This window comes from Pleurodeles waltl, unplaced genomic scaffold, assembly GCF_031143425.1.
Source record: "Pleurodeles waltl isolate 20211129_DDA unplaced genomic scaffold, aPleWal1.hap1.20221129 scaffold_59, whole genome shotgun sequence".
Lineage (NCBI taxonomy): Eukaryota > Metazoa > Chordata > Amphibia > Caudata > Salamandridae > Pleurodeles > Pleurodeles waltl.
This window is the reverse complement of record NW_027150301.1, coordinates 424,539-436,885: the sequence shown is the minus strand read 5'-3', so window position 1 is coordinate 436,885 and position 12,347 is coordinate 424,539. Positions and strand designations below refer to the sequence as shown.

The 12,347-nt window shown below is 47.6% G+C and overlaps 1 protein-coding gene across 1 annotated transcript in view; it reads left to right on the top strand.

Moving 5' to 3' along the window:
* LOC138278804 (E3 ubiquitin-protein ligase TRIM11-like) overlaps positions 1-12,347 on the top strand; it is a 317,121-nt gene that overhangs the window by 269,990 nt on the left and 34,784 nt on the right. The window contains exon 4 of the mRNA XM_069219317.1: positions 1,969-1,991. Within this exon, the coding sequence (XP_069075418.1) occupies positions 1,969-1,991 (23 nt within the window). The remainder of the gene's footprint in view (positions 1-1,968; positions 1,992-12,347) is intronic.

Genomic DNA, 12,347 nt, shown 5'->3' with positions numbered 1-12,347 from the left:
AAAAAAAACACAATAAAAAAATTAGCCCTGGCGCCTAGAGGTTTCTGCCCCCCGGGGGCCGATCGGCCTAATAACAATAGGCAGATCTGCCCCCAGGGCGAGCAGAAATGACCTAAAATAAATTTACCCCCAACCCCTTTCGGCAGCGACCCTTGCTTAAGGGGTCGCTCTCCTTGTGTGACATTGGCGCAAAAAAAAAATCCCCAGTGCCTAGTGGTTTCTGCCTAAAATCGGCTGATCTGCCCCCAAAGGCGGCAGAAATGGTCTAAATACAATTTGCCCCCCAGGGAGCGACCCTTGCCTAAGGGGCTACTCACTATCTGTAAAACAACAACAACAAAAAATCCCAGGTGCCTAGTGGTTTCTGCCCCCCTTGGGGGCAGATCGGCCTAATTAAAATAGGCTGATAGAAATGGTCTATAATAAATTTGCCCCCCAGGGGAACGACCCTTACCTAAGGGGTCACTCCCCTTGCATGAAATTCACGAAGAAAAAAAAACTCCCTGGTGTCTAGTGGTTTCTGTCCCCCTTGGGGGCAGATCGGCCTCATAAAAATAGGCCAATCTGCCCCCAAGGGGGACAGAAATGGCCTAAATGTAATTTGCCCCCTAGGGGAGCGACCCTTGCCTAAGGGGTCGCTTCCCACCTCTAAAAGAAAAAACAAAAACAAAACAAAACAAAAAAAAGATCCCGGTGCCTAGAGGTTTTTGCCCCCCCCTGGGGGCAGATCGGCCTAATAATAGGGCGATCTGCCCCCAAGGGGGGCAGAAAAGGGCTTAAAAAAAAACTGCCACCCCCTGGGAGCGACCCTTGCCCAAGGGGTCGCTCCCTTATGCCAATTTCCAAATAAATATAAAATCCCTGGTGTCTATTGGGCGTTTTCGAAAGCCGGATTGCTTTGCAATCCAGCTTTTGATACGCTGAGAGAGACTTCAAAGGGAAGGAAATTTGCTTTGCATTTCTCTTCTGAGCGTGCTGGAAGCTGAGCTTCCAGCACGAAGGAGGAGGCCTCTGTGACAATCAGCGCGCTATGCGCGCTGATGTCACTGGGGTGTGGGGGGGTCGATGGTTGAAGGGGGTCGATGGTCCACGACCGGGGGGTGTGGGGCACATGGGGGAGCGCTACCGCTCCTCCCGGTTCCCGGGTGCAGGACGAGGTGATCTCGTCCAAGGCACCCGGGAACCGGTGCCTTGGACGAGATCACCTCGTCCACGGCACCGTAGGGGTTAAAGGGAAGGAAGAAAAGCATAATCCTCCCCTCTGGTCACAACATAGAATTACTTCCATCCATTTATTTCATAATTTGTTCTTCAAATTGAAACAATTCAGAGAGAAGTCTGATTCTATACATAGAACATAGTTTGATGACTGAGATTGTTCCAGTTAAAGTGTGATCAGTTCTCAGAGAGCTTTTGCAGCCACCTGTTTTAAATGAAAACACCACGGTATATAGGCACAAGGGCTTTTTCCTGAGTACTGGTTATACCCAGTTCTAGCGCTGCAGCTTGTATAAATAGACACTTTCTATCAGAAACAAGAGACCTAAGGATCTTATCCTGTGCTTTATCCAAAGTCCTTGTTTATTTACATTTATTCCCATAGAAGTGCGTTAGAAGTTTAGTGTGGTATACATTGAGTATAGACACTAGTTGTTTCTCAAGTGATGCAGGAGTTATTACAGGTATGGCGTTTGATCTCAGGAACTCTAGACTTTAATACATGATGCATTCAGAATACATCAGATTGCACTGTCATCTGCCCTCATTCAGAATTCCAAAGTTTTGCTGCCTTGTGGGACCATTTGGTATATCACAAGCTGTTCTGTGTCAAGTGACCCTATTCAGAACATACTCCCATGTGTGTAACTGAACTTGAATTTCACAACTTATATTGTACCTAAACTTCTGCCAGAATTTAAAATCTGTTGTGGAAACTGATGTCCTTCTGCCTGTTCTTCTGTTTTGCAGGATGTAAGAAGCGCCCTGGACAGGTAAGGTTGGTTTATTGTTCTTCTCTCAGTGTTTAAGGAGCAGATCTGGCTGCAGTGTGGAAATGTCAGTACTGAGCTCACACAAATCCCCTCTGCTGCCCGAGCAGTACTACCTCATACAATTATTATATGTAGACCACATCGTAGCTACTCTCCTGTCTTCCAAAACAGTGTTTAGGCCCCTCTGCTTATCCTTAAAACATCCACAGTCTTTAAAAGCTTCTTTCGGTTTTCAGAAACATTACTTGAGTTCTCAAAAAACGACCTTGAAACTCCTGGAGCTCAGAGTCTTATGAAAATACCCACCGAGCCCAGGGAAACGCGCTCATGTCCACAAAAATCACTTTTGTCCACAGAAACTACCTCAAGTTTTCCACAATCACAGCATACTCAAAACCTCCTCCAATACCTTCTGACCCCACTGCCAATCCTCAAATGTCCCTCTAGTGCTTTGAAACATCATTGGAATTGTCTAAAAACCACATCACCTCGCATCACCTTGCATACCTGTCTCATCTTTTTATAAGGAGCCTGTGTAGGGTGCTAAAGGGCTACAACCCTAGTTTTATGTCCTAGTTTAAGGTATTGCTTGTGCCTATCTGACTGTGAGTGGCCATATTACTAAGAATTAAGGGCCTCATTACAACCTCAGCGGTCTTCCTAGAAAACCGCCGAGGCTGCGGGAGCCAGAACACCGTGTGGCGGTATTACTGGCTCCCTATTTTGACTTTTGCGCTTGGGTAACAGTGCTACTGTCCGCTGGCCCAGCGGAAAAGTCACATGAACATTGCTGCCGGCTCGTAATAGAGCCGGCGGCAATGCTGATGTGCAGCGGATCCAATAGCACCCATCGCGCATTTCGCAGTGAAATGCGCGATGGGGCTATGCCTGGGGGCCCCTGCACTGCCCATGCCAAGTGCAGGGGCCCCCAGGTGCCCCTCTAGTCCCCATTCGGCCAGCTTTTCCATGGCGGTGACTACCACCAAGGACAGGCTGGTGGAAGGAGAGTCGCGCTGCCCTGGCGGAGTTCGACTGCCGGGACCGCCATGGCGGTCGAAATGTGGCAGGTAGTACAGCCAGCCTGTTGGCAGTCCTACCCCCACTATAGCCCTGGCGGTCACTAACCGCCAGGGTTATAATGGTGCCCTAAGTTACTACTAAAACTGAAAGTGGGCGCAATTTTCAAAGCTTTACTTGGGAATTAGCAGCTATATGACAGAAAATAATTCTGAGATAGTATAGCCTTATTGCCCGCTGCAGAGGGCTGTACCAGTTGTTAAAGGCCCTGAACCCAAGTTATAGGACCGAGCCACAGGTGAGGGTCTAGAACAAAGGAGAGGGCCTTTAATAACCAGTATAGCCCAAGGCAGAAGGGCTATAAGTATCTTAAAACATTCTGCCCTTAGTGGTAAAAAAGGAGAAACATGAAGACAAGCATTGGAATGTTGGAACTTCGGCTTATTCCAGCCATTATAAGTCCGGAGCTATTCTATTGTCTTCAAGGGAGCTCCCAACATCCCAGTCTTCTAAAGATGGGTAGAGTATATGTAGGAAAGTACCATCTTGCCTGGCATGTTACCCCCATTTTTCACTGTATATATGTTGTTTTAGTTGTATGTGTCACTGGGACCCTGGTAACCCAGGGCCCCAGTGCTCATAAGTGTGCCTGAATGTGTTACCTGTGTAGTGACTAACTGTCTCACTGAGGCTCTGCTAATCAAAACCTCAGTGGTTATGCTCTCTCATTTCTTTCCAAATTGTCACTGACAGGCTAGTGACCATTTTTACCAATTTACATTGGCTTACTGGAACACCCTTATAATTCCCTAGTATATGGTACTGAGGTACCCAGGGTATTGGGGTTCCAGGAGATCCCTATGGGCTGCAGCATTTCTTTTGCCACCCATAGGGAGCTCTGACAAATCTTACACAGGCCTGCCACTGCAGCCTGAGTGAAATAACGTCCACGTTATTTCACAGCCATTTTACACTGCACTTAAGTAACTTATAAGTCACCTATATGTCTAACCTTTACCTGGTAAAGGTTAGGTGCAAAGTTACTTAGTGTGAGGGTACCCTGGCACTAGCCAAGGTGCCCCCACATTGTTCAGAGCCAATTCACTGAACTTTGTGAGTGCGGGGACACCATTACACGCGTGCACTACATATAGGTCACTACCTATATGTAGCTTCACCATGGTAACTCCGAATATGGCCATGTAACATGTCTATGATCATGGAATTGCCCCCTCTATGCCATCCTGGCATTGTTGGTACAATTCCATGATCCCAGTGGTCTGTAGCACAGACCCTGGTACTGCCATACTGCCCTTCCTGGGGTTTCTCTGCAGCTGCTGCTGCTGCCAACCCCTCAGACAGGCAGCTGCCCTCCTGGGGTCCAGCCAGGCCTGGCCCAGGATGGCAGAACAAAGAACTTCCTCTGAGAGAGGGTGTGACACCCTCTCCCTTTGGAAAATGGTGTGAAGGCAGGGGAGGAGTAGCCTCCCCCAGCCTCTGGAAATGCTTTGTTGGGCACAGATGTGCCCAATTCTGCATAAGCCAGTCTACACCGGTTCAGGGACCCCTTAGCCCCTGCTCTGGCGCGAAACTGGACAAAGGAAAGGGGAGTGACCACTCCCCTGACCTGCACCTCCCCTGGGAGGTGTCCAGAGCTCCTCCAGTGTGCTCCAGACCTCTGCCATCTTGGAAACAGAGGTGCTGCTGGCACACTGGACTGCTCTGAGTGGCCAGTGCCACCAGGTGACGTCAGAGACTCCTTGTGATAGGCTCCTTCAGGTGTTAGTAGCCTTTCCTCTCTCCTAGGTAGCCAAACCCTCTTTTCTGGCTATTTAGGGTCTCTGTCTCTGGGGAAACTTTAGATAACGAATGCACGAGCTCAGCCGAGTTCCTCTGCATCTCCCTCTTCACCTTCTGATAAGGAATCGACCGCTGACCGCGCTGGAAGCCTGCAAACCTGCAACATAGTAGCAAAGACGACTACTGCAACTCTGTAACGCTGATCCTGCCGCCTTCTCAACTGTTTTCCTGCTTGTGCATGCTGTGGGGGTAGTCTGCCTCCTCTCTGCACCAGAAGCTCCGAAGAAATCTCCCGTGGGTCGACGGAATCTTCCCCCTGCAACCGCAGGCACCAAAAAGCTGCATCTCCGGTCCCTTGGGTCTCCTCTCAGCACGACGAGCGAGGTCCCTCGAATCCAGCGACACCGTCCAAGTGACTCCCACAGTCCAGTGACTCTTCAGCCCGAGTTTGGTGGAGGTAAGTCCTTACCTCACCTCGCTGGGCTGCATTGCTGGGAACCGCGACTTTGCAAGCTTCCCCGGCCCCTGTGCACTTCCGGCGGAAATCCTGTGCGCACAGCCAAGCCTGGGTCCACGGCACTCTAACCTGCATTGCACGACTTTCTAAGTTGGTCTCCGGCGACGTGGGACTCCTTTGTGCAACTTCGACGAGCACCGTTTCACGCATCCTCGTAGTGCCTGTTTCTGGCACTTCTCCGGGTGCTACCTGCTTCAGTGAGGGCTCTTTGTCTTGCTCGACGTCCCCTCTCTCTGCAGGTCCAATTTGCGACCTTCTGGTCCCTCCTGGGCCCCAGCAGCGTCCAAAAACGCCAAACGCACGATTTGCGTGTAGCAAGGCTTGTTGGCGTCCATCCGGCGGGAAAACACTTCTGCACGACTCTCCAAGGCGTGGGGGATCCATCCTCCAAAGGGGAAGTCTCTAGCCCTTGTCGTTCCTGCAGTATTCACAGTTCTTCAGCCTAGAAAGAGCTTCTTTGCACCAACCGCTGGCATTTCTTGGGCATCTGCCCATCTCCGAGCTGCTTGTGACTTTTGGACTTGGTCCCCTTGTTCCACAGGTACCTTCAGACAGGAATCCATCGTTGTTGCATTGCTGATTTGTGTTTTCCTTGCATTCTCCCTCTAACACGACTATTTTGTCCTTAGGGGAACTTTGGTGCACTTTGCACTCACTTTTCAGGGTCTTGGGGAGGGTTATTTTTCTAACTCTCACTATTTTCTAATAGTCCCAGCGACCCTCTACAAGGTCACATAGGTTTGGGGTCCATTCGTGGTTCGCATTCCACTTCTGGAGTATATGGTTTGTGTTGCCCCTATCCCTATGTTTCCCCATTGCATCCTATTGTAACTATACATTGTTTGCACTGTTTTCTAAGACTATACTGCATATTTTTGCTATTGTGTATATATATCTTGTGTATATTTCCTATCCTCTCACTGAGGGTACACTCTGAGATACTTTGGCATATTGTCATAAAAATAAAGTACCTTTATTTTTAGTATAACTGTGTATTGTGTTTTCTTATGATATTGTGCATATGACACTAAGTGGTACTGTAGTAGCTTCACACGTCTCCTAGTTCAGCCTAAGCTGCTCTGCTAAGCTACCATTATCTATCAGCCTAAGCTGCTAGACACCCTATACACTAATAAGGGATAACTGGGCCTGGTGCAAGGTGCAAGTACCCCTTGGTACTCACTACAAGCCAGTCCAGCCTCCTACATTGGTTGTGCAGCGGTGGGATAAGTGCTTTGAGACTACTTACCACTCTTGTCATTGTACTTTTCATAAGAGAAAAATATACAAAACAAGGTCAGTGTATATACACATAGCCAAAAAGTTTTGCATTTCCTCTTTTCACTCTTTTCTAAGTGCTGAAAAGTACTTCTAAACTTTCAAAAAGTTCTTAAAAGTTTAAAAAGTTTTTTCTGTCTTTCCAAAAAGTTCTGAAAACTTTTTTCTCTTTGTCTATCACTTTAACTCTCTCTAAAAATGTCTGGCATAGGCCAAAAAGTTGAACTGTCCAAACTTGCATATGATCAACTTAGCTGGAAAGGAGCAAGGAGTCTCTGCGTAGAGAGAGGTTTGAGTGTAGGGAAGAATCCTTCTTTAGAACTGTTAATTAATAGGCTTAGAGTACAGGATAAGGCCATAAGTGCCCAATCTGTAGAAAAAGTAGCTAATGGTTCTCAATCTGATCCAGGGACTCCCCCAGGAAAAGGTTCAGGAAAGAAACTTCTCAGCCTGCCCATTACTAGACAGTCTAGCATAGTTGGTACAGAGGTTGAATCACACCATACTGATGGTGTGCTCTCACATTATACTGGTAGCCAAGCTGTTACGGTGCCCTCTGTAAGGGACAGGTCTCCTTCTGTTCATTCCCATCATACCTCTGTATCTAGAAATGTCCCTCCCACCCACCCTGATGACAGATTGTTAGAAAGGGAGCTCAATAGATTGAGAGTGGAGCAAACCAGACTGAAGCTCAAGAAGCAACAGCTGGATTTGGATAGACAGTCTTTAGAAATAGAGAGGGAAAGACAGAAGATGGGTTTAGATACCCATGGTGGCAGCAGCAGTATTCCCCATAGTCATCCTGCAAAAGAGCATGATTCCAGGAATCTGCATAAGATAGTTCCCCCTTACAAGGAGGGGGATGACATTAACAAGTGGTTTGCTGCACTTGAGAGGGCCTGTGCTGTACAGGATGTCCCTCAAAAGCAGTGGGCTGCTATCCTATGGCTATCATTTACTGGAAAAGGTAGGGATAGGCTCCTTACTGTAAAAGAAAATGATGCTAACAATTTCCAAGTTCTTAAGAATGCACTCCTGGATGGTTATGGCTTAACCACTGAACAGTACAGGATAAAGTTCAGAGATACCAAAAAGGAGTCTTCACAAGACTGGGTTGATTTCATTGACCAGGCAGTGAAGGCCTTGGAGGGGTGGTTACATGGCAGTAAAGTTACTGATTATGACAGCCTGTATAACTTGATCCTGAGAGAGCATATTCTTAATAATTGTGTGTCTGATTTGTTGCACCAGTACTTGGTGGACTCTGATCTGACCTCTCCCCAAGAATTGGGAAAGAAGGCAGACAAATGGGTCAGAACAAGAGTGAACAGAAAAGTTCATACAGGGGGTGACAAAGATGGCAACAAAAAGAAGGATGGTAAGTCTTCTGACAAGGGTGGGGACAAATCTAAAAATGAGTCTTCATCAGGCCCACAAAAACACTCTGGTGGGGGTGGTGGGCCCAAATCCTCCTTTAATCAGAACAAGGAAAAGAAACCATGGTGCTATTTATGTAAGATAAAAGGCCATTGGACAACAGATCCCAGTTGTCCAAAGAAAGGCACCACAGCTCCTACCACTACAACCCCTACTGCTACACCTAGTGTCCCTACTAATAGCAGTGGTGGTGGGAGCAAACCTACTAATAGCCAATCCAAGGGAGTAGCTGGGCTCACTTTTGGTAATTTAGTTGGGGTTGGTCTGATTAGGGAGACCACAGAGGCTACTTTAGTCTCTGAAGGGGCTATTGACTTAGCCACTTTGGTTGCTTGCCCCCATAACTTGGAGAAGTACAAGCAACTAACCCTAATAAATGGTGTTGAGGTCCAGGCCTACAGGGACACAGGTGCCAGTGTCACAATGGTGATTGAGAAACTGGTGCACCCTGAACAACACATACTTGGACACCAGTACCAAGTAACCGATGCTCACAACATAACACAAAGCCACCCCATGGCTGTTGTAAATCTCAACTGGGGGGGGGTATCTGGTCCAAAGAAAGTTGTGGTAGCTTCAGATTTACCTGTAGACTGTCTATTAGGGAACGATTTGGAGACATCAGCTTGGTCAGATGTGGAGTTGGAGGCCCATGCAGCAATGCTGGGCATCCCAGGGCATATTTTTGCTTTGACAAGGGCTCAGGCCAAAAAGCAAAAAGGACAGGGAAGCTTGGATCCTGGAACAATGGACCAAGTGCTCCCTAAAGCTAGGGCTAGTAGAAGCAAACCACTTCCTACTATCCCTCCCTCTACAGTGGATTCTACTTCTGAGGAAGAAGAATTCCCTCCCTGTGCAGAACCTACACCAGAGGAGCTGGAAGCAGATACTGCTGAGCTTTTGGGTGAAGGGGGGCCTGCCAGAGAGGAGCTGAGTGTGGCACAGCAAACCTGTCCCACATTAGAGGGTCTCAGACAGCAAGCTGTCAAACAGGCTAATGGGGATGTCAGTGACTCACACAGAGTTTACTGGGAGGACAACCTCTTGTACACTGAGCATAGGGATCCTAAACCTGGAGCTGCCAGGAGATTAGTGATTCCTCAGGAGTACAGAAAGTTCCTCCTAACACTGGCACATGACATTCCCTTAGCTGGGCACCTGGGTCAAATGAAAACTTGGGACAGATTGGTACCACTGTTTCATTGGCCTAGGATGTCTGAGGACACAAAATAATTTTGTAAGTCCTGTGAAACCTGTCAAGCCAGTGGCAAGACAGGTGGCACTCCAAAGGCACCCCTTATCCCACTGCCTGTGGTTGGGGTTCCCTTTGAAAGGGTAGGGGTTGACATAGTTGGCCCCCTTGACCCTCCTACTGCTTCAGGCAATAGGTTTATCTTGGTGGTAGTGGACCATGCCACAAGATATCCTGAAGCAATTCCTTTAAGGACCACTACAGCTCCTGCAGTGGCAAAGGCCCTCCTGGGAATATTTTCCAGGGTGGGCTTCCCAAAGGAAGTAGTATCAGACAGAGGAAGCAATTTCATGTCTGCATACTTAAAGGCCATGTGGAAGGAGTGTGGTGTAACGTACAAGTTCACAACACCCTATCATCCACAAACAAATGGACTGGTGGAGAGATTTAATAAAACTCTCAAAGGCATGATTATGGGACTCCCTGAAAAACTCCGCAGGAGATGGGATATCCTTCTACCATGCCTCCTTTTTGCCTACAGGGAGGTACCCCAGAAAGGAGTGGGCTTCAGCCCCTTTGAACTTCTTTTTGGACACCCTGTTAGGGGTCCACTCACACTTGTAAAGGAGGGTTGGGAACAACCTTTAAAAGCTCCTAAGCAGGATATTGTGGATTATGTACTTGGCCTCAGATCAAGGATGGCTGAGTACATGAAAAAGGCCAGTAAAAACCTTCAGGCCAGCCAAGAGCTCCAGAAGCAATGGCATGATCAGAAGGCTGTTTTGGTTCAGTACCACCCAGGGCAGAAAGTGTGGGTCTTGGAGCCTGTGGCCCCAAGAGCACTCCAAGATAAATGGAGTGGACCCCACACAATTGTTGAAAAGAAGGGTGAAGTCACCTACTTGGTTGACTTAGGCACTGCCAGGAGTCCCCTTAGGGTGCTCCATGTCAACCGCCTGAAACCCTACTATGACAGGGCTGATCTCACCCTGCTCATGGCAAAAGATGAGGGACAGGAAGAAGACAGTGATCCTCTACCTGATCTCTTCTCTTCCACAGAACAAGATGCTCTTGTGGAAGGTGTAGTTTTGGCTGATTGTCTTACTGCTGAGCAGAAAGATAATTGCATAAATCTCCTAGGACAATTTTCAGAACTCTTCTCCATTGTGCCAGGCACCACTTCTTGGTGTGAGCACACTATAGATACTGGAGACAGTTTACCTGTCAAAAGTAAGATCTATAGGCAGCCTGACCATGTCAGGGACTGCATAAAGCAAGAAGTTCAGAAGATGTTGGAACTAGGAGTGGTTGAGCACTCTGACAGTCCATGGGCTTCTCCTGTGGTACTGGTACCAAAACCCAATTCTAAAGATGGAAAGAAAGAAAAGCGGTTTTGTGTAGACTATAGAGGTCTCAACTTGGTAACCAAAACTGATGCTCACCCTATACCCAGGGCAGATGAGCTCATAGATACACTGGCATCTGCCAAGTATCTAAGCACTTTTGATTTGACTGCAGGGTATTGGCAGATCAAATTATCAGAAGATGCTAAACCTAAGACTGCATTTTCTACCATTGGAGGACATTACCAGTTTACTGTAATGCCTTTTGGTTTGAAAAATGCACCTGCCACTTTTCAGAGGTTGGTGAACACAGTCCTGCAAGGGCTGGAAGCTTTCAGTGCAGCATATTTGGATGATATAGCTGTCTTTAGCTCCAGCTGGGATGATCACCTGGTCCACCTTTGGAAAGTTTTGGAGGCCCTGCAAAAGGCAGGCCTCACTATCAAGGCTTCAAAGTGCCAGATAGGGCAGGGTAAGGTGGTTTATCTGGGACACCTTGTTGGTGGGGAACAGATTGCACCACTTCAGGGGAAAATCCAAACTATTATTGATTGGGTTCCCCCTACCACTCAGACTCAGGTGAGAGCCTTCCTAGGCCTCACTGGGTATTACAGGAGGTTCATTAAGAACTATGGCTCCATTGCAGCCCCTCTTAATGACCTCACATCCAAGAAAATGCCTAAAAAGGTATTATGGACAGCAAACTGTCAGAAAGCTTTTGAGGAGCTGAAGCAGGCCATGTGCTCTGCACCTGTCCTGAAAAGCCCTTGTTACTCTAAAAAATTCTATGTCCAAACTGATGCATCTGAATTAGGAGTAGGGGCAGTCCTATCACAACTTAATTCTGAGGGCCAGGATCAACCTGTTGCTTTTATTAGTAGAAGGTTGACCCCTAGAGAAAAGCGTTGGTCTGCCATTGAGAGGGAGGCCTTTGCTGTGGTCTGGGCTCTGAAGAAGTTGAGGCCATACCTGTTTGGCACTCACTCCATTGTTCAGACAGACCACAAACCTCTACTTTGGCTAAAACAAATGAAAGGTGAAAATCCTAAATTGTTGAGGTGGTCCATATCCCTACAGGGAATGGACTATACAGTGGAACATAGACCTGGGAGTAGCCACTCCAATGCAGATGGACTCTCCAGATATTTCCACTTAGACAATGAAGACTCATCAGGTAATGGCTAGTCTTATTGTCCTTCGTTTGGGGGGGGGTTGTGTAGGAAAGTACCATCTTGCCTGGCATGTTACCCCCATTTTTCACTGTATATATGTTGTTTTAGTTGTATGTGTCACTGGGACCCTGGTAACCCAGGGCCCCAGTGCTCATAAGTGTGCCTGAATGTGTTACCTGTGTAGTGACTAACTGTCTCACTGAGGCTCTGCTAATCAGAACCTCAGTGGTTATGCTCTCTCATTTCTTTCCAAATTGTCACTGACAGGCTAGTGACCATTTTTACCAATTTACATTGGCTTACTGGAACACCCTTATAATTCCCTAGTATATGGTACTGAGGTACCCAGGGTATTGGGGTTCCAGGAGATCCCTATGGGCTGCAGCATTTCTTTTGCCACCCATAGGGAGCTCTGACAAATCTTACACAGGCCTGCCACTGCAGCCTGAGTGAAATAACGTCCACGTTATTTCACAGCCATTTTACACTGCACTTAAGTAACTTATAAGTCACCTATATGTCTAACCTTTACCTGGTAAAGGTTAGGTGCAAAGTTACTTACTAGCCAAGGTGCCCCCACATTGTTCAGAGCCAATTCAC